Below are 22,725 nucleotides of genomic sequence, written 5' to 3' on the forward strand. Positions count from 1 at the left end.
AATTTGTCCTCTGGTCTTCTTCCTCCCCAGATGATTATGCCGACTTTGGGTCTGCGCAGCTTGTTATATAGCCATTAGGGGTATGGCCTCCCAGGGACATCATCAGGAGACCCCGCCCCTTTATGTCACAGATGACGCCATCTGTGACATAAAGGAGGGGCTTCTGACGTCACCTGGCGGCCACGCCCCTAATCGCTATATAACAAGCTGCGCAGACCTGGAGCCGGCATAATAACCGGAGACCTCGTCGAAGGAGGACCGGAGGAAGAAGAATAGTGGAGGGGAGAAGAGCGGAGGGCAAAAGAGCAGAAAAGCGGAGGGGAGAAGACCAGAGTGCAGAAGACCAGAGCGCAGAAGACCAGAGTGCAGAAGACCGGATGAAGATTTTTAATAAACTTTTCAAAACGTCTCCTGTCATTATTTACATACACTGCCTTTTATGGGTTGGAATAGGTAGGGGTACAATGTAGCCCATACCCATTCACATAGGGAGGGGGATCGGGATCTGGGGGGCTTCCTTGTTAAAGGGGGCTTCCAGATTCTGATAAGCCCCCTGCCAGCAGACCCCCACAACCACCGGCCAGGGTTGTCGAGAAGAGACCTTGTCCTCATCAACATGGGGGCAAGGTGCTTTGGGGTGGAGGGGTGCAGAGCCCCCCCTGCCCCAAAGCACCCAACCCCCCCATGTTGAGGACGTGTAGCCTGGTATGGTCGCTCGCTCTTTCCCTCCCCTTTCCTGGCCATGCTCAGATAAGGGTCTGGTATGGATTTTGGGGGGGACACCACGCCGTTTCTTCGGCATGGGGCTCACCTCAAAATCCATACCAGACCCGTAGGGCCTGGTTTGAAACCTGGGGGGGGACCCCCACGCCGTTTTTTCCCCTTTTTCCCCTTTTTTGAGTTCCCCCTCAAGATTCTCAGAGCGCAAGTCGCACCGCAAGTCAGATCATCCTGATCCGACTAAGCAGGAACACGGATCTCTGCCTTTTCACAGTACAAGCACCTCCCGCACACAGTTAGCAAGCATTCCCAGGGAACACATTTAACCCTTTGATCTCACCTGTTAACCTCTTCTTTGGCAGTGTCATTAGTACAGTGACAGTGCACATTTTATAGCACTGATCACGGTCTTGTCACTGGTCCCCAAAAAGTGTCAGTTATGTGTCTGATTTGTCAGCCGCAATATTGCAATCCCGCTGATCACCGCCATTACTAGTAAAAAAAACATATATCCCATTGTTTGTAGACGCAAGAACTTTTGTGCAAACAAATTAGTATACACTAATTGGCAATTGTTTTACCAAAAATATGTAGCAGAATACATAATGGCCTAAATTGATGAAGAAATTTTATTTTTTAAATTTTTTTGGGATATGTTTTATAGCAGAAAGTAAAAAATTTGTTCTTTTTTTTTCTTCAAAATTGTCTTTTTTTGTACCTAGTGCATAAAATAAAAAACCGCAGAGGTGATGAAATATCATCAAAAGAAAGCTCTATTTTTTTAAAAAAAGGACACGCATTTTATTAGGGTACAGCATTGCATGACTGCGCCATTGTCAGTTAAAGTAAAGAAGTGCTGTATCGCAAAAAAATGGCCTTGTCATGAGAAGGGGGGGGGGGGGGTTAAACCTTCCAGAGCTGAAGTGGTTAAATACATATATGGTGACTGTTTTACCAGCCGAAGGACTTGCAATTCTCTGCAGATAATTTTGCAATCCAGGCACTCCTGCCCAACAGCAAAGCCGGGTCTTTCAGTGGAACAGCTTAGTCAAGAACACAAAAGCAAAAACACATTGAGCTGAAAGACCAATGGTGGAGCATTAGTGCACAATGAAGTCATCCAACTTCACTCCTTGGTGGCACGTCCTCTTTGCATTGAGCAAAGCCCAGCTTGGGTCACAGCCCTGCCCCTCTCCTTCTCTCAGTCTAAGTGCTGCTGTAATTGGGATTTCAAAATACATTGTAACATATTTATAATACTCTCCTTATATCATCTTCATGAATTTTAACAACCTTTACAACAACGCACAACTGCATCAATTGGTGCTTTTTTTATTACTTCAACCAATTCAGGCTCAGATCACGATCTTTTATATCAAATTTGATTGGACAATCACTTTCCCAATGACCTGATAGGGAAAGTTTTCCCACACATTGTATGTTCCAGAGATTGCTGGACCCGGAAAGAACACTAGGACATTTTATTACCAATACCAGCAGTAGAAAATTAAACAGTGGATCATGGTAGGAATTTTTCAGATTGGATGAAGCTTTGCTGGGATGTTTTAATAAAAGGTACAACGGTCTGTAAGATGTGAAAAACCTTCGGTGTGATTAGTGAGAAAACAATCATAGGGGAGATTGGCCAATAAGGAGAGGCCCCTGTACCATGTGACCACCTTCTGACCTGACTTAGTATTGAGCAGTATTAATAAATAATGAGATGGCAGAGAGCGATGTAGGTAGAGGAAAGATCCTGAGGCTGTTTATGCTGGCTTTGCACTGAGTAAATCGCTGAGGAAAGGAAAATAGAACTGTTTAAACTCACTAAGTCTTCAATAGAGACTTTTCATTCCAACCAGCATGCAGAGCAATGCGAGTTCACTCATGGCTCTTTACACGTTTTTACATTTCTAGGTTTAAACCCAGGAGCCTGCATTCACTATATCTGGTGTCCTGCAGTACACAGAACATGGAAATGCAATTAGTTTACTAAATATAAACTGCTAAATACCTTTTCTCATCAGCAGTATATAGCAGTCTTGTGACTTCTAACAGGTTCTGGCTATAGCTTGTAGGAGGAGTTTTTATTCTACTTTGCCTGTCCCATGAGGCTGCAGGACCCCTGACCCTCTGTCTGGACAGTGCTGATTGGCCCTGTGCTGATCACATGCAATATCCCCAAAAAAACACTCTAGCAATACACACCAAACTGAGCATGGGCAGAGTGACTCCAAAGTCTCTGTCTTATCAGGAGATGGATTGGGGACATTGGAAGAAGGGGAGGGTCAGAGAAGACAGGATCACACAGCCTTTTTACACAATGCAGAGGATTAACCCCTTAGGTTCCACAGTGAGTATAACAAGCATGCATTACTGCACACACACACTGATTTTACTGTTGTGGGTTTAGTAACACATTAACCACTTAAGCTCCGGAGGATTTGGCTGCTAAAAGACCAGGGGGTATTTTGCGATTCTGCACTGCGTGACTTTAACGGACAATTGTGCGTTCGTGCGACGCTGTACCTAAACTTGACGTCCTTTTTTTCCCACAAACAGAGCTTTCTTTTGGTGTTATTTGATCACCTGTGTGATTTTTTGATCATGCGCTATAAACAAAAAAAGAGCGTCAATTTTGCAAAAATAACAATATTTTCACATTTTTTTTTATATGAAATTCCCCCCAAAAAAAAATGTAAAAATCAAAAATTTTTAACATTTTCGGCCAATTTGTTTTATGCTGCATATGTTTGGTAAAAAAAAAAAAAAAATCGCAAAAAGCGTATTTTGATTGGTTTGCGCAAAAGTTATCGCGTTTACTAACAAAGGGAAAGATTTTTGTCATTTTTGTTGTTGTTTTTTTTAACGCGTAATGGCGGCGATCTGCAATTTTTTTTTTTTGCAGTACTGCAACACTGCGGCGGACAGATCGGCCCTTGACTGACATTTTTGACACTTTTGGGGCTACCAGTGACATTACTACAGTAATCAGTGCTATACATCTGCACTGTTACTGTAAAATTACACTGGCAGTGAAGGGGTTAACTTTATTTGAGAGGGAGGGGCTGTGTGTGTCCCTAGGGGCGTGATTCTAACTGTGATTGGCTGTGGCTTGAGCTGTAGGAACAATGATCAACGGTCCTACATAGTAGAACCGTATGATCATTGTTTCTACACAGGGGAGAATGACAGGCGGCTTGTTTACACTAGCCGCCTGACTTTCTCCCTCTCCCCCGACGATCGCTGAGTGACCGGCGGACATCGGGTCCGCCGGTCACACGCGCGGGGGGGTCCTTGACCGCGCGGGAGTGCGGCGCGCGCTCGCTCCCCAGAGCCTCACAGCCTAGTGACGTACCGATACGTCACTCTGCCTGTGAGGGGCTGACCGCCGCAGTATATGTACTTGCGGCGGTTGGCAAGTGGTTAACTTCTTTCGGGCTGCCCACCGCAGATATACTGCGGCAGGCTGGCCCTCCTGCGCGAACCGATGTAGCCCTACGTCGGTCTCGCGCCTGCAGCTAGGGGGCAAGCGCAGAGCCTCCCTTGAAACGCGTCAGCCCCATCAGCACGGACACCTTCCAGTCCTCCTGCTTTACTGAAAAACATCTGTGTCCTGGAGGTCTCCTGATTGCAAAAGGAGTTTGTATGCATATTTTCAGCATATGTTTGTGAGTATAATGCATGGCATTTCTTTTCATTTTCCAATAAATGTCATAGGATATTGCACTAGGTCGGTGTGCCCTTCTCTTGTTTTCTATGTTTTCAGTCCATATGGATACCCATCGTCCTGAGAGGGCAGCAAGAGCCTAGAGGTTAGCAATACAGCCGTCCCTCTGACATAGCACTTGAGCACAGGAGATTTTGCTTGTCAGTAGTAGGTACCACAGAGTTCGGAAGACAGTACTACGTAGCGTAGAGTGGGGGGGGGGGGGGTTAGTTGTAACACATAGTGTAGAGGTCAGTCGTAAGCAACGCAGGGGTCAGTAGTAGGTACCACAGAGGATGGAAGACAGTACTACGTAGCGTAGAGTGGGGGGGGTTAGTTGTAACACATAGTGTAGAGGTCAGTCGTAAGCAACGCAGGGGTCAGTAGTAGGTACCACAGAGGATGGAAGACAGTACTACGTAGTGTAGAGTGGTTAGTTGTAACACATAGTGTAGAGGTCAGTCGTAAGCAATGCAGAGTTCAGGGGTCAGTAGAAGGGACTACAGAGGTCAAAGACAGTACTACGTAGCGTAGAGTGCAGGGGTTAGTTGTAACACATAGTGTAGATGTCAGTCGTAAGCAATTCAGAGTTCAGGGGTCAGTAGTAGGTACCACAGAGGTCGGAAGACAGTACTACGTAGCGTAGAGTGCAGGGGTTGGTTGTAACACATAGTGTAGAGGTCAGTCGTAAGCAACGCAGAGTTCAGGGGTCAGTAGTAAGTACCACAGAGGACGGAAGACAGTACTACGTAGCGTAGAGTGCAGGGGTTAGTTGTAACACATAGTGAATAGGTCAGTAGTGACACAGAGTGCAGGGGTCAGTAGTAGGTACCACAGAGGTCAGAAGACAGTACTACGTAGCGTAGAGTGCAGGGGTTGGTTGTAACACATAGTGAAGAGGTCAATAGTGACACAGAGTTCAGGGGTCAGTAGTAAGTTGTACTTCAGTTTGCTGTATACCTGTTTAAGTTTCAAAGTTTTTAGAGCTAGGGAGGAATAAAGATGTACCTTATATGATCTCCATCTTTTCCATCTCCACCTCATTGGTCAGCGTTTACCAAAGAACACTCGCCATTGTTAGCAGTCTGCTATTACACAGATCATATAAAAAATGTACATGCAATAAGGGCCGGAGGGGTCGAGAGGGTGTCGTGAGTTAGTTCACCTTTTCCAATTTTTGTAACTTATCTTATAGTGACTTCTCTCAGGGGGTAAATAAAATAAAGGCACTTCCCTATTTGGAAAGCAGTATTATATAGTGCATCCGGAAAGTATTCACATCACTTCACTTTTTCCACATTTTGTTATGTTACAGCCTTATTCCAAAATTGATAAAATTATTTATCTAAAAATTTTGCAAACAATACACCATAATACCAACATGAAAGAAGTTTGTTTGAAATCTTCGCAAATATTAAAAACAAAAAATGAAAAACCCCCATGTTCATAAGTATTCACAGCCTTTTCTTAAGACTTTGTTGAAGCACCTTTGGCACCAATTACAACCTCAAGTATTTTTGAGTATGATGCTACAAGCTTGGCACACCTATTTTTGGGCAGTTTCTCCGATTCTTCTTTGCAGGATCTCTCAAGCTCCATCGGGTTGGGTGGGGAATGTCAGTGCACAGACATTTTCAGATCTTTCCAGAGATGTTCAATTGGGTTCAAGTCTTGGCTATAGCTGGAACACTCAAGGACATACATAGAGTTGTCTTGTAGCCACTCCTTTGTTATCTTGGCTGTGTGCTTTGGGTTGTTGTATTTTTGGAAGATGAACCTTCACCCCAGTCTGAGGTCCAGAGCACACTGGAGCAGGTTTTCATACAGGATGTCTCTGTACATTGCTGTGTTCATCTTTCCCTCAATCCTGACTAGTCTCCCAGTTCCTGCCACTGAAAAACATCTCCACGTCATGATGCTGCCACAATCATGCTTCACTGTAGGGATAGTATTTTCCAGGTGATGAGCGGTGCCTGGTTTCCTCCACACATGACGCTTGTCATTCAGGCCAAAAAGTTCAATCTTTGTTTCATCAGACCAGAGAATTTTTTTTCTCATGATCTAAGAGTCCTTCAGGTGCCTTTTAGCAAACTCCAGCTGGGCTGTCATGTGCCTTTTACTAAGGAGTGGCTTCCGTCTGACCATTCTAACATACAGGCCTGATTGGTGAAATGCTTCAGAGATGGTTGTTTTTCTGGAAGGTTCTCCTCTCCCCACAGAGAAATGCTGGAGCTCTGTCAGAGTGACCATCGGGTTCTTGATCACCTCTCTGACCAAGTGATGATGGAGGCCACTGTGATCATTGGGACCTTCAATGCTGCAGACATTTTTCTGTACCGTTCCCCAGATCTGTGCCATGATACAATCCTGTCTTGGAGGTCTACAGACAATTCCTTGGACTTCATGGCTTGGTTTGTGCTCTGACATGCACTATTAACTGTGGGACTTTATATAGACAGGTGTGTGCCTTTCCAAATAATGTCCAATCAACCGAATTTACCACAGGTGGACTCCAATTGAGTTGTAGAAACATCTCAAGTATGATCAGTGCAAATAGGATGCACCAGAGATTATTTTGAGTGTAATGGCAAAGGCTGTGAATACGTCGGTACATGTGATTATTTTTGGTTTTTATTTTTAATAAATTTGCAAAGATTTCAAACAAACTTCTTTTAAGTTGTCAAGTTGTCATTATGGGGTATTGTTTGTAGAATTATGAGGAAAATAATGAATTTAATCCATTTTAGAATAAGGCTGTAACATAACAAAATGTGGAAAAAGTGAAGCGCTGTGAATACTTTCCAGATGCACTGTACATACCTGTTTGTAGGCCAATTTGCTTAAAGAGGAGTTCCGACTCCCCTCCAAAAATTAAAGGTCAGCAGGTACAAATGCTGTAGCTGCTGACTTTTACTATTAGGGAACCTACCTGCCCAGACATCCAGCAGTGTCTTCACCCGAGCCGATTCTTGAATCGGATCTCAGGTGCTGGCGTCGCCATCTTGGCTAAGGGAAACCAGCGGTTTCACAGCTGGTTTCCTACTGTGCATGTGCAAATCGCACTGCGCTCTGTGGATGGGCGGGCTGCAGGGAGAAGGAGGAGGGGGGCTCAGCCAGAAATGGTAGTGAGTACCTATCAATACCAGGTACCTGTTCCCCTCTCTCCCCCAAAAGGTGCCAAATGTGGCAGTGGAGGGGGAGAGGAGGCAGACAAAATGAGCTTCCCTTTTGGGTGGAGCTCTGCTTTAAATCTCCTTCTGTAGCAGAGCTTCCAGCACTGATCCAACACCCTAGGCAGGTCAAATAGCGAATCCCCTACTGGCCACTATGGCTCCTCCTGCAGACTGAGTCACTGCAAAAAACAATAGGTACATAAGGGTTGGTGGGAGAAACCACGGCAGCCAGTGGGGAACATTATCTCCTACTTACCTGAAATGTGGAATCAAATAGGTGTCGGGAGCTCAGCATCTCTTTTAGCAAACGGGCTTCTTTCTTCACAGGGTAGTGCCTTTATTATTTTAAAGTGATTTAAAGTATGGTGCCATTATAATTATAAGCTATTGCAAGTTCTATCAACCAGTCCCCAATCAAGCCAAATATCGCTCATTAAACCACATGTCAAAATCTCCCACGCTGGGCCCACACATGCTCTGAACTCTCCATTCAATCCTATGAGGAGTTCTTACTCTGCGCTCCAGCAGTGCAGAAAGAGAAACAGTCCTCTGAGAAAAAGTCCTTTGAAGTCAGTTGAGAAATGGACACATCCAGCAGTGTCTACTCCCTGTGCCCCATGCTGGGCTCAGTGGTTACTCCAGCTGAACACCATGTAACTACAGGACACACTGGTGATCTGGAGGTCTGCAGCAGTAGCCAATCAGCATAGTGGGGACCATGACTCTGACAATCCTGAACATTCCTTTTCCTCTTCTGCTGGTTGCTTTGAAACTCAGGCAGCAGAAGAAGCAAGCATGGGAAAGGTTGTTATCCCCTGTGCACACTGATCCAGGTCTTCAATAATAAAAATCAATTCCATAGGCATTATAAAAACTGCACTTTTCATTAAGGTTAAAAAAAACAAATTCGAAATGCCAAACATTTCTATTTCATGTGTGCTAAAAATTAACAAAGCTCAATACGCAATTCTAAAACACCCAACACATATAAACTCAAATATAAACAATAATTGTACATATTAATAGACACAAAGAATCAAATTTATATAAAGCCAAAGAATATCGTATTTTCCGGGGTATAAGACGACTTTTGAACCCCAAACAATTCCCCTAAAAATGGGGGGGTTTCTTATACGCTGAGTATGAAAGTAGTAAGTGTAACCTAGGTACTAAAATACCGTAAATGTATGCTCTTATAACCCTCCAAGGTATTGTAAGTAAAAGTATTACCGGTAGATGTACCGTATATTTAATCTTCTCAAGGCACTGGCTGTGCGGGAATCCTGTAGCGGTATATGTACCGTAGCTTTGGCTACGTAGTATACGGCGCTGAGCCAATCACTGTGAGCGATGTATTCTATTATTGAATGCAAAGTCTGCTCGGATTGGCGGAGTCAGAGAGAGTAACATAATCCCGCCTCTCTGACTCCGCCAATCCGAGCAGGCTTTGCATTCAATAAAAGAATACATCGTTAACAGTGATTGGCTCAGCGCGGTACACTGTATGTAGCTGAAGCTAAGGCACATACGATACACCGGTACAGGATTCCCACACAGCCAGTGCCTTGAGAGAAAGGAGTGCAATATATACCTTTAGCTCCTCTTCATTGTATGTCCAGTGCTGGAGAATCCCCTGGTGAGTAACTGTAGGCATCTACAGCTTTCCATTTTTCTAGGTATCAGGGAGATCTCTGACACAAACATGAAGGGGGCATCAAGTTCCTTTTTGCACATTTTTTAAAATGTATTTTTCATTGTGTTTTTTGCATGGCAACGCAAGAAATCAAACAAAACACAGCTATAGTGTTTACCCGTGACAATTATACATTGTGCTCCACTCCGAAACCCGTCTAAACCAACATTAATGCTCAATGTAAAAATCCATATGACAATAATAATGACAGGGGCCAGCAGACCAGTAAAGTAAAAGAGGACATCTACCGGTAATACATCGTACTTACAATACCTTGGAGATTTATAACAGAATACATGCAGATGAATAGGACACAGACAGCCAGGGCTTTCATAGATTACGGTACACTTACTTAATTACCTTTGGGATTTTTATACTCGGCGTATATGGTATATGGTGTTGCCTTGCTTTGCTTCAGAAGGGGGGTAGTCTTATACGACAAGTATAGTCCAAAACCAACGTTTTAAATTGAAAAGTAGGGGGGTCGTCTTATACGCCCAGTTGTCTTATACGCTGGAAAATACGGTATGTAAGCAACATATATATAGAACATAAATGCCCAAAACTGCTTCGTGTTGAGGTTGCCAGGAAGGTACAGTAGTTTAAAAAAGTTAATATGATATGGAGTAACCAAAAACACCCTACTAAAACCTTCTAGGGGTCACATGGGGCAGATTCTGTTCAAATCAGCACAGTAGAGTTCTCCTACTGGAAGCATCAATATTGGAGGATCCTCCAAAAGCTTTTAATTTAAGTGTGGTGTATGTGGTTCCCAACTTTCCAAATCTTGGTTATTGTTCTCATAGTAAATGGCTAGAGTTCTGGTAAATTTATAAAAATCTATGACCGTCTGTTCCTTTTTTTTTCATGTCTCCGAGACACCTAGCCTTAAAAAAAACCATTGCTTTAAAATGACCTTCCCAAATCATGTTCCAGAGCAAAGAAGAAAGACTCGGGAGCTTAGTTAGGCTGGCCCTACATGTTCAATTTCCCTTTAAATTTACCAAAAAACCATATAATAGGAGGTCAAAACTAAATAATGTTCAATTGTATCAAATTAGGCAGGTCCTTGCACTACATAGTTTAAGGTAAATCGTAAGGAAAACTGTACAAGATAATTGAACATTTATGGCCAGCCTTAGGGTGATATAAACATCTGCTGGACACCACAGTGTTTACCTCCCACCATGGCCTGCATTTCACCATCATTCATTAAAAATCAGGCAGCGGAATAAAGTAAACATTATTGGAGGAGAGGGTGGTCACTTGTCAATTTAGAAGTATGCACTTTTTTTTTCTCAAGTAGCCATAAAGCCATGGTAAGGCCAAGCCGCTGCTATATAACCTGGGCCATCTGATATCTTTAGCAGTTAATTTGGAGATAGGGGGAAAATGTAGACGATGATGACCTGTTCACCACATTCCACCAGAAGATGAAAAACATTTTTACATAAATACCCAGATTTAAAAATCTTTTTTCAACTTATCAAATGCACATTCTATAATTACATACCCAATAAAGAAATTAGGGAAATTTAGGAAACCCTTACCAGTAGGCAACATTGAGAGGTGCAAAAAATCTCCTCTGAATCAGGTCAGCAAAGTAGCGCTCTGTTTCTCGGCATGCTGTTCCGTTCCCGATGGCAATCGTATAACAGCTAAGAGAAAAAGGGAAGCAAAGTTATTGTTATAGGGCAAGGGAATATATATATATATATATATATATATATATATATATAAACAGTTTAATGTATGTAGATGGTTATTTAACTTCATAATTATTGTATTTGTTTAAAAAAAAAAAAAAATTCACTTGGCCCATCGGCCACTGCACTTACAGCAAGCACTTAGGCCTACATTTGTGCAGGCCTAAATAGTTTTGTAGATTAGCCTCCTAATCTGGGGATCCCTAGCACAGTCCTGGATTTGGCTTTCCCAAGGACATTATAGCTCCCATTGCATACTGACGCGTTTTCTTTTTGTCAAGATTTGCATCACCACTATTGTGGAACAGCAGAATTGCACACAAGTTATTAAGGGTGACACAGAAGACAGGAGCCATTGCTAATTGGGAGCAAAGGGGGCTAAATGGAGCTTCAGAAGCCTCCATGGATGCAAGGAGGGAGAGAGTCCAGGACTGTGCTGAGGATACCCAAATTGGGAGGTTACAAATGTGTTTTGACATGTTACGAGATATTGGTCTAATCCCTTAGCAAAAGCTAAAACTTTGTAAAGTTCTAAGAATACAATAATGGCACAGCTATGATGCATACTTGATTTGCACTTGATATGAACCAAGGAGTAGGTGCAAAGTCTGCAGCCATAAATAGTGATGAAGTGTAGTGCAAAGGTTAAATGATAGACTGCATAAAATCATAATAAAGACCAGAATATAACGGCTCCATGGGAGGGATTCCCCCATCAACACTGACTGTGTTGATGGGGTAATCGAGTAATTTTCTTTCCTGCAACCAAATCACTTTGTCGATGGTCGGCTTAAGAGAGCACTCGACAACGGCTGTGAATCCTGGGAGATGTCAGATCAATGTCTTCCATGTCCCAGCTGTCCTCGATGCTCTTTCCTCTCCCCTGCAGATGCCATTCACCGACATGGGGAACCAGAGCTGCAGAATCACATGACTGGACCGAGTTAAAAAATAGTTAAGTACACATATATTTTTATTTATTTTTATTTTAATTTTTTTTAACGCAGGCGGGATATGTAGGAGGAGAACGTTTTAGATGTTAGGCTTTTCTTCCACTTAGACCCATTTGAAGGAACCCAACCATGCAAGATAAAGCAACAGGTTCACTTTAATGTTTGCCCCTCTAGCAGCTTTTAATCATGTTCCCCTCCTTGCTCTGCAGCTTAGTTTGGCTATAGGGAGCAAAGCCCAGAAGTCTTGACTTTTCCTTTAGAGAGGGCTGAAGATTCTCTCCTTGCCTCATGGTACTGGTGATGGTACTGGTGATGGCACTGGTGCTAAACAGCCAAGCAGTCAACAGAAGCTGAGGAGCTGCACTACATGACATTTTTGTTTTTGGGAGTAATACCACTTTAAGATGCCCGCAGATATTAACTGACAAATCTTGACAAAAAACAGCCAGGTCTGGTAAAAATGTAATGTCTATGGGGCACCCCCCGAACCCGCTAGTTTGAGGTTGTAATCTGTCGGGAGAAAAATTTGACATTTAAGAAAACCACATTTTTAAGAAAAACACTATTTGTTTTTTGCTGAGAAGCCAGCATTGTACAGCACACCTCCAGCACCTCTCCCCAAACATTTAGGGTGACCACGTGTGCTAAGGGTCCCACCCAAAGACAGTTGGCCAAGGATGGTTGGACTGTTCCTACACATCCAACCATCTTCAACTGTCTATGGCATCCCCCTGTGCATTTTTAAATTAGGAAGACATTTTCACAAACAAGTAGCAACAAAAATAATTACCACCACACCATTTTAAACAACAAAAGTAAATTGTGAAAACAACCTAGTTTTTCATGACCTTGCCAGGCAAACACAATTACCCGGGATTTATCCAAGAAAGCTACATGTCAATACAATTAACACATAATTGATCAATTAACCTCTCTCCAATTATCCCTCCGGCGACGCACTTTGATAGGTATTGCCCTGAAAAACGGTAATTACCGGAGATGTAATTATTACCGCACTTTTATGTATAGCCCTGCAAATTAACCTATTTCTAATTATCAGGCAGACAATGTACTCAGACATTTTACTGCTTCTTCTATTTGTCAGCGTTAGAAATGTATTATACTGGCTGAGTAGTGGATGTGCCTGTGAATTCTACTCTAAAAGAAGGAAATATCTTAGCAGTAAAGTTATATCTAATGTGCAGACATATATGCATTTTTTTATTATTAATATGATTATTAAAGTGAACCTGTCTTCAATAAAACATTTTTTTTTACCTACAACAAGCACTATTAATTTAACGTATTATAAAACCTTGTAGAAACCACTGACTCAAACCCACACCATGTTCTTTACTGGAATCCCTTTACATTCAGGTTGTTGAAGCTACCCACACCTCCCATGACCCTTCCCGCAGCTACTTGCTGTTAATGACAACTCGCATAGCTATGCACTTCAGAAGAGTTTTATTAACCATGAGAATGCAAACATAACAGATGATGGGAGAATCATGGAAATGTTTTGGGGATGGAAGGGATAGGGCAAATAACTGAATTGGCTGAGAAAAGGTTTTCCAGAATCAGGGGGATTCTCCAAAGCATCAGGAGGACTGAGTCACCAGGTCCAGTGTACCTGAAGACAGCAAACCACCAAGTGATCAGAACTGGATTCCTGTGTACCAAGAGGGGTTAGCTGAACCATCTGTGCTTATCTTAACACTGACACAACTAATGCAAAAGAGACTACTCCTTGTTTAGCAGCCCATCAGCGATCCATTAGATACTCTTAAAGGGACAGCTACATGTGCACCACCTTACAGAAGGGCCCCAATAAAAACTGGCCAAAGCCCAGTACACACTAGTAGTTTTGTTTTTGTAATACCCAGCAGGGCTGAACAAAAAAAAAAAAACTGACCGCTCAGGAGGATTATAACTTATAACTGGTGTAAAAAGGATTAAGTATATGGGAATGCCCCCCTGCCAGAACACTCTGGGCAGCTCTCTCAGCCATTGGTCGAGAGCTAAGGACCTTTATTTTTAGGTCAGCTGATGCCGATACTCTTAATCCTGTTTAAACCAGTTATAACCTGTTTTAGCATCACTACAGTTCAGTTAATTGCTACTGTATGGGTTAGTATTTACATTATCTAGTACAACATCTCTAAATCTGTTCAACTGTCCATTTTGATTGCAACGGAGGTCACCTTTACCTATCAATACTTATTATCAAATCATGCTTTCCTCAAATGCTCAGTTTAAATCACCCAGCCTTGTGAGAAGTTGACTCTAAAGGATAAGTTCACCCTTATAAAAAATAATATATAAATGCACTTTTTTTGCAGGTAAAAAAATATACATTTATTACTTTTTTTTCTAAGGAGTCTGCAGAGCATTGCACACACAATAAGCAGATCACGGATGCAATGTCCAGCTCCTGCAGACTCTTAAGATAGATGTCTGCCCATACCGCATACAGGCAGGCAGTTACCTGAAAGAAGGAAGATCGATAGACTACAAAGATGCTCAACAGAGCCCTTGCAGCCAATGAAAATTATAAGTTGTCAGCAGCAATGGCTGCCAGTACTTGTAGACATTTATTCACAGGAAAATGTGAAATGAATGACGCGCCCATGTGGTAGGAGCCTTGCATGGCCATGCGGTTTTCAAATATGAACAGTGGATGCAAGGGCCTGAACTTATACATTAATTTGCTTTTTTTTTTTCTGAATAAAAATAAAATCCAAACAAAAAGTTTTCCGCACAGCCCCATACAATTAAAAGCCCAAAAAACAACACTAATGTTTATCACTCGCACATCCACATAAACACAAATACTGCAGCGCCTGTATTAACTACAAATTAACATCACAAAAAAAACATATTTACTCATTAGTAAGTGCTCATCATCAAAACACGACACACATATTATTCTGCATCAAACCAGAACATTAAAATGTGACGAACATATTTTTGTGCATCAAACCATGTGCTCCAATGAACAACAATAAATAAAAGTAAAAAAATTAAAGGAACACTTTAGCAGAGGGGGTTGTTAATGAGTTTGAGCTGCTTTGGTGTTAATGAAATTAACAACATGTGCACTAGATGGGCAACAATGAGACGACCTCCAAAACAGGAATAGTTTTACAGGTGGAAGGCACTGATATTTGTTTCCCTACTCATCTTTTCCCACTGTTTTTCACTAGTTTTGTATTTGATAGGGTCAGTGTCATTACTGGTAGCATGAGGCGATCGATACCTGGGTCCTATAGAGGTTGCACAGGTAGTCTAACTCCTCCAGGGTGGCACATCAATACACGCCATTGCCAGAAGGTTTGCTGTGTCTCCCACCCAGCACAGTTTGAAGAGCATAGAGGAGATTCCAGGACACAGGCAGTTACTCTAGGAAAGCTGGAATTGGCCATAGAAGGTCGTTAATCCAATAGCAGCACCGATTTCTGCTCCTTTGTGCAAGGAGGAACAGGATGAGCCCTGCCAGAGCCCTACAAAATTACTTCCAGCAGGCCACTGGTGTGAATGTCTCTGACCAAATTATTAGAAACAGACTTCATAAGGGTGGCCTGCAGGCCCAACGTCTTCTAGTGGGCCCTGTGCTCACTGCCCGACACTGTGCAGCTCGATTGGCATTTGCCACTGAACACCAGAATTGGCAAGTCTGCCGCTGGCGCCCTGTGCTTTTCACATAGGAGAGCAAGTTCACTCTGAGCCCATGTGACAGACATGAAAGGGTCTGGAGAAGCCATGGAGAACGTTATGCTGCCTGTAATATCATTCAGCATGACCGGTTTGGTGGTGGATCAGTGATGGTCCGGGGAGGCATATTCATGGAGGGATGCACAGACCTCTAAAGGCTAGACAATGGCACCCTGACTGCCATTAGGCATCAAGATTAAATCCTTGGACATATTGTCAGACCCTACGCTGGTTCTGTAGTCTTGGGTTCCTCTTAGTGCACAACAATGCCCGGCCTCATGAGACAAGCGTATGCAGCCAGTTCCTAGAGGATGAAGGATTTCATACCATTGAATGGCCCCCACGCTGACCTGACCTAAATCCAATAGAACACTTCTGGGACGTTATGTTTCGGTCCATCCAAGGCCGCCAGGTTGCCCCTCAGTCTGTTCAGGAGCACAGTGATGCCCTGGTCCAGATCTGGAAGGAAATATCCCAGGACACCATCCGTCGTCTCATAAGGAACATGCCCCGATGTTGTCAGGCACAGACTTGTATAAAGTACTCGAAATTTCTACTTGAGTAAAAGTACAAGTGCTCGATCAAAAAGTGACTTGAGTAGAAGTGGAAGTGCTCGCAGAAAAAGTTACTTAAGTAGAAGTACTAAAGTATTCAACATTTTTTTTACTTAAGTATTGCAAGTAGTTTTTTCAAAAAATTTGCTACTTAAGTACTAAAAGTAAAAAGTACCAGTAGTTTTGAAAAAAAATTTCTACTCAAGTACTGAAAGTAGAAGTAGAAGTACTGTGTTATGTAGTTATTAAAGAAAGAAGTCAAAAGTTTTAACATCATATCGTTTTTTATTATTTCAAATGATTTATTCAAATGATTAACCTGTGTTTGTTAGTAGTTTCTTGATGCACTTTAAGCGCTGTAGCACAATTTATTTGTTTGTTTCATATTTTCTTTTTATTGGAAAGATTTGGTATAGCAGCTTTTATTATACACAGCCTTTATTTTCGTATGCGCTGATTTACAAATGACATTATACACATTTTTTTGAGCTTTATGCAACCTGCCATCTACTGTTCTGGCAGTGGTAATTTTTTTAAAAGTAACGAGTAACTATGCAGCACAAAAAAAAAATACTTGAGTAGAAGTATCGAAATCATCGAAAAAATGTAGTGAAGTAAAAGTAGAAGTAGGAGAAAAAAATTCTACTCTAGGAAAGTACAGATACCGCATTTTGGTACTTAAGTACAGTACTTAAGTAGTTCTACTTCGTTACTATACATCTCTGGTCAGGCATGCATACAAGAACATAGGGGCCATACAAACCACTGAGTACCATTTTGAGTTGCTGTAATGAAATTTCAGCAAAATGAACTAGTCTGCTGCATCATTTTTTCACTTTGATTTTCGGGGTGTCTTTGAATTCAGCCCTCTGCAGGTTAATAATTTTGATTTCCATTAAACGATGTGGCATCCTTTAGTTCCTAACACATTATCCAGTCCATATCAGTATAGATATCCAGCATGATATTTTTCCCCATTGAGATCTGATGTGTTTTCAAGGTGTTCCTTTAATTTTTTTGAGCAGTGTATATATATATATATATATATATATACACACACAGTGGGTACGAAAAGTATTCAGACCCCCTAAAATCATTTAGGTTCATTCTTCTTCCTCATGAATGTACACATAGCACCCCATACTGACAGAAAAACACAGAATTGTTGACATTGTTGCAGATTTATTAACCACTTAAGCCCCGGAGGATTTGGCTGCTAAAGGACCAGGGGTTTTTTTGCGATTTTTTACTGCGTGACTTTAACGGACAATTGCGCGGTCGTGCGATGATGTACCTAAACGAATTTGACGTCCTTTTTTTCCCACAAACAGAGCTTTCTTTTGGTGGTATTTGATCACCTGTGCGATTTTTTGATCACGCGCTATAAACAAAAAAAAGAGCGTAAATTTTGCAAAAATAACAATATTTTTCACATTTTTTTATATGAAATTCCCCAAAAAAAAAAGTAAAAATCAAAATTTTTTAACATTTTTCAGCCAATTTGTTTTATGCTACCTATGTTTGGTAAAAAAAAAATCGCAAAAAGCGTATTTTGATTGGTTTGAAAGTTATCGCGTTTACTAACAAAGGGAAAGATTTTTGTCATTTTTGGTGTTTTTTTTTTTAACGCGTAATGGCGGCGATCTGCGATTTTTTTTTCGGTACTGCGACATTGCGGCGGACAGATCGGACCCTTGACTGACATTTTTGACACTTTTGGGGGTACCAGTGACATTACTACAGTAATCAGTGCTATATATATATGCACTGTTACTGCAAAAATGACACTGGCAGGGAAGGGGTTAACTTTATTGGACAGGGAGGGGTTAAGTGTGTCCTAGGGGCGTGATTCTAACTGTGTAGGGACATTCCTATTGGTGTAAAAGCAAAGATCGACCGTTCTACATAGTAGAACGGACAGATCTTCACTTTTACACAGGGAGAACTGACAGGCAGCTTGTTTACACAAGCTGCTCTGTCTTTCTCCCTTCACAGGAGCGATCGCAGTGTGACTGGCGGACATCGAGTCCGCCGGTCACACGCACTGACTTGTCTGTGAACGAGCCGCGGCGGGCGCGCGCCCGCCCGCGATAGGCTCGCAAGTCAGTGACAGGCGAGTGACGTACCGATACGTCACTCTGCCTGGCCGGGGCTGACCGCCGCAGTATATAGTCGTGCGGCGGTCGGCAACCGGTTAAAAAAGAAAAACTGAAATATCACATGGTCCTAAGTATTCAGACCCTTTGCTGTGACACTCATATTTAACTCAGGTGCTTTCCATTTCTTCTGATCATCCTTGAGATGGTTCTACGCCTTCATTTGAGTCCAGCTGTGTTTGATTATACTGATTGGACTTGATTAGGAAAGCCACACACCTGTCTATATAAGACCTTCCAGATCCCAATGCATGTCAGAGCAAATGAGAATCATGAGGTCAAAGGAACTGCCTGAAGAGCTCAGAGACAGAATTGTGGCAAGGCACAGATCTGGCCAAGGTTACAAAAAGATTTCTGCTGCACTTAAGGTTCCTAAGAGCACAGTGGCCTCCATAATCCTCAAATGGAAGATGTTTGGGACGACCAGAACCCTTCCTAGAGCTGGCTGTCCGGCCAAACTGAGCTATCGGGGGAGAAGAGCCCTGGTGAGAGAGGTAAAGAAGAACCCAAAGATCACTGTGGCTGAGCTCCAGAGATGCAGTCAGGAGATGCACACAGCTAAAATAACGAAGGAGTGGCTTCACAACAACTCCGTGACTGTTCTTGAATGGCCCAGCCAGAGCCCTGACTTAAACCCAATTGAGCATCTCTGGAGAGACCTAAAAATGGCTGTCCACCAACGTTTACCATCCAACCTGACAGAACTGGAGAGGATCTGCAAGGAGGAATGGCAGAGGATCCCCAAATCCAGGTGTGAAAGACTTGTTGCATCTTTTAGCAAATGGCTGCAATATAACAAAGAGTGAAAAATTTAAGGGGGTCTGAATACTTTTCGTACCCACTGTATATATATATATATATATATATATATATATATAGATAAAGAACACATAGTTTTTTTACTGATTTCTATCACATGAAGAGTATATATGATTTTTGTCATGTTTAGTTTATAGCTATTACAAGCGCTGCTTTTTTTGGGATTTGGATAAAAACAATTTACTTGAAATTCTGCAGAAGTCTTTTAATTTTCTCAGCATCGCTCATCGAGCCGCCACGTCCTGTGTGCAAATATACAACATCCGTATGAAGGATCTGGTCTGAAAAAGAAAAATTCAAATAAGTAAAATTTCATAAATCAATGACAACTACACAAAAATACTTCTAGATAAATACAAAGTTAATGATTTTATGACTGTAAAAGTACTTTTGCTGCTCGCCAACTTATATTGGAAGTCTAGTAAGACCCCCTTCCCTACCTGAATAGCTGGAGACTCTCAAAGATATAAAGTATATGGAGAGATTGGTGCATGAAGACAGCAACACCACTGAAAAGTTTTATAAGATTTTGATGGCTTGGATATTATAGAAACACTCTCAACAATTCCAGGATTTAGGAATCAGCAGAACATAGAGAGTCTTGATATAGACGCTTGACCCACTTACGGTACATTATTATATTACATTATCTTTTGGTGGTATTTGATCACCTGTGCGATTTTTACTTTTTGCGCTATAAACAAAAAAAGAGCGACAATTTTGAAAAAATAACAATATTTTTCAATTTTCTTTATATGAAATTCCCCCAAAAAAATGTAAAAATATTTTTTTTTTAACATTTTAGGCCAATTTGTTTTCTTCTACTTATTTTTGGAAAAAAAAAAAATCACTATAAGCGTATTTTGATTGGTTTGCGCAAAAGTTATCGCGTCTACTAACTATGGGAAAGATTTATGTAATTCTTTTTTTTTTGTTTGTTTTTTTTTACTAGTAATGGTGGCGAGCTGCGATTTTTAGTGGGACTGCGATATTGTGGCGGACAGATCGGACACCTGACCGACATTTTTACCACTTTTGGGGGGACCAGTGACATTACTACAGTAATCAGTGCTAAAAATATGCTGGCTGGGAAGGGGTTAACACTGTGGGTGATCAAGGGGTTAAATGTGAGCCTAGGGGAGTGATTCTAAGTGTGGGGGGGCGTGGCTTGTGAAATGATCATAGAGACCTGTGTTCCTATATAGAAGGATCACATGGGCTCTGTGATCATTCCAGGGAGAAGAACGGTCAGCTGTGTTTACAACAGCCGACCGTCCTTCTCTCTCATCGGGGAACGATCGCGGGTGTCAGGCGGAAATCAGAGCCTCCTGCATCGGAGTCCCCGCTGCCGAGTGGGGGCGGGAGCGCGCCGGCAGCAGCGCACGCTCGCCCCCTAGCTGCAGGCGCGTGACCGATGTAGGTCTACGTCGGTTTGCGCAGGAGGGCCGCACTTCCGCATTAAATAGGCGGCGGGCGGGCGGTCGGGAAGAGGTTAAAGAGGTTGTAAACCCATATTACTTTTTTTTTTTGCAACCTGTAAGAGAAAGACATAATGAGTTAGTATGCATCGCATACTAGCTCATTATGAAATACTTACCTTAGAACGAGCCCCCGCTGTGCCGCCCGCTCACCTTTATGACGGGCGACATTTCCAGTCGCCCGTCTTCCGGGAGCGCGGCATCCGGCCATCTGATTGGCCGGAGCCGCAGTGACGTCACTCCCGCACACGCGCGCGGGAGCCGACGGTCACGGCACAGGGCTCTGAAGAAACGGCACCAGCGGCCGTTCCTTCAGAGCGCATGCGCCAGTGACGTCACTGCCTGCATGTAAGGTAAATATCTCCTAAACAGTACATGTTTAGGAGATATTTACAGTACCTATAGGTACAATAGGCTTACCTATAGGTACAAGTGTCAGAGGAGGGTTTACTTCCTCTTTAAAGTTTTGTTTTTATTTTGGATAGAGTAAGGGAGGGTTATAACCCCATCTTTGTCACATTGGGGAGATTTCCCTTCACTTCCTGTCCGCAGCCAAAAAAAAGGAAGTGAGAGGAAATCCCTTGTCACCAGAACTAGTGTCCCCATTGGAAGATTTCCACTCTATTACTGTTCTGGGGACAACCCAAAATCTGGAATTTTCTTTCACTTTCGATAATAAAAGCAATCGTGATAAATGGCGAGAGTAAGTCTCCCTAACAGGGGCACAGACTGCAAAAAACAAATGTGACAGGTACTCCAATCCCTCCTAACCTTTTCCAAAACTAAAACAAAACTTCTGCCTTAGGTTACAAATACAAAATAAATCTACAGTTCTAGGGAGAGACTTACTGGTGGGTGAAATGATGGCCAGCTTACAGCCGTGCTTAAAGCCTGGATCCACACCCATTATTGTCCGCCCTCTGACGGGGCCTGCGAGGAGCAGCTGGCGTAAGTTTCTTCCAAACATCATTATAGACTCCTTTTCTGCATCCGAGGTTAGTTTGGACCTGTCAGAAGACAACACTAAATATACTAAACGTTGTATACATGTATGCCATATAAATCTTCCACACAACAAACATAATATGGGTTTGATCAATACAAACTACTATTTTTTTTTTTCTTTTAGAGTTTATACTAAAATATTACATACTCCAGGTGAATGTCCACTTTTTAAAGTAATACTAAAGGTGAAAAACACAACATGTTATATTTACCTTCTCTGTGTAGTGGTTTTGCACAGATCAGCCCCGATCCTCCGCTTCTCGAGTCCCTTGCCGAGGCTCCTGGCTCCTCCCCCCCTGCTCAGTGCCCCCATAGCAAGCCTTTTGCCATGGGGGCACACGTGCGTGCTTACTCCTGAGCCCCGCTGTATGTGCCCATAAGACACACACCGAAGGGCTCGGCCCCGCCCCCTCTTCACTGGCTGCGATTGCCTGTAGCGGGTGCTAAAGGCTCCTGATGTGAGCCAATGAGCAGTGAGATAGCCAGGGGAGTAGATGCTCTCGGGCACAGTGCTGGATCTAGATCGGGCTCAGGTAAGTTAAAAACCTTCAGCCTTTAGAATCACTTTAAACTCTGAAGACCTTCAAGCATTATAGCTTTAATGCCTGTGATAATGTCCCACTGCTAATTAATAGAACTACAGCAGACGCTGCCAAAGATTACGTGTGACATGGAGTAGATTGTAATTCCACGTGCCTGGATCTTGACAATACCTAGGATGTCTAAGCCCCAGTTTGTTCCTTTGGCTTGGTCTATGGATGAAACAAGTTGTAACAACAATGTACCAACAGACCTGGAACTAGGCTGTCAAAGAAAACCTGTCATGGGGCAAACAAGGAGACCGCCATAGTTGCCTTCTCCCTCTGAACATGCTAGTGAACAGGCTGCCATTGCATACTTCTTCCTAAGCTGAATCTAGCTGCTTTTGCATTCCTCTTGACTTGTATTGGGAGAAAACAGCTCTGAAGCATGCAATAGCCCATGTACCCAGGCTTTAAAAGAGAACTATGGGGGCTGGGAAAAAAAAAAAAAACATTTATACTCA

General features: G+C 42.5%; 1 protein-coding gene across 1 annotated transcript in view; it reads right to left on the reverse strand.

Annotated features, from left to right (window-relative positions):
* SRBD1 (S1 RNA binding domain 1) overlaps positions 1 to 22,725 on the reverse strand; it is a 399,572-nt gene that overhangs the window by 251,093 nt on the left and 125,754 nt on the right. The window contains exons 13-15 of the mRNA XM_082249845.1: positions 21,525 to 21,682; positions 19,382 to 19,478; positions 10,846 to 10,953 (exon numbers count right to left, since the gene is read on the reverse strand). Of these exons, the coding sequence (XP_082105971.1) occupies positions 10,846 to 10,953; positions 19,382 to 19,478; positions 21,525 to 21,682 (363 nt within the window). The remainder of the gene's footprint in view (positions 1 to 10,845; positions 10,954 to 19,381; positions 19,479 to 21,524; positions 21,683 to 22,725) is intronic.

Source organism: Pelophylax lessonae (genome assembly GCF_965119305.1).
Source record: "Pelophylax lessonae genome assembly, chromosome: 3".
NCBI lineage: Eukaryota > Metazoa > Chordata > Amphibia > Anura > Ranidae > Pelophylax > Pelophylax lessonae.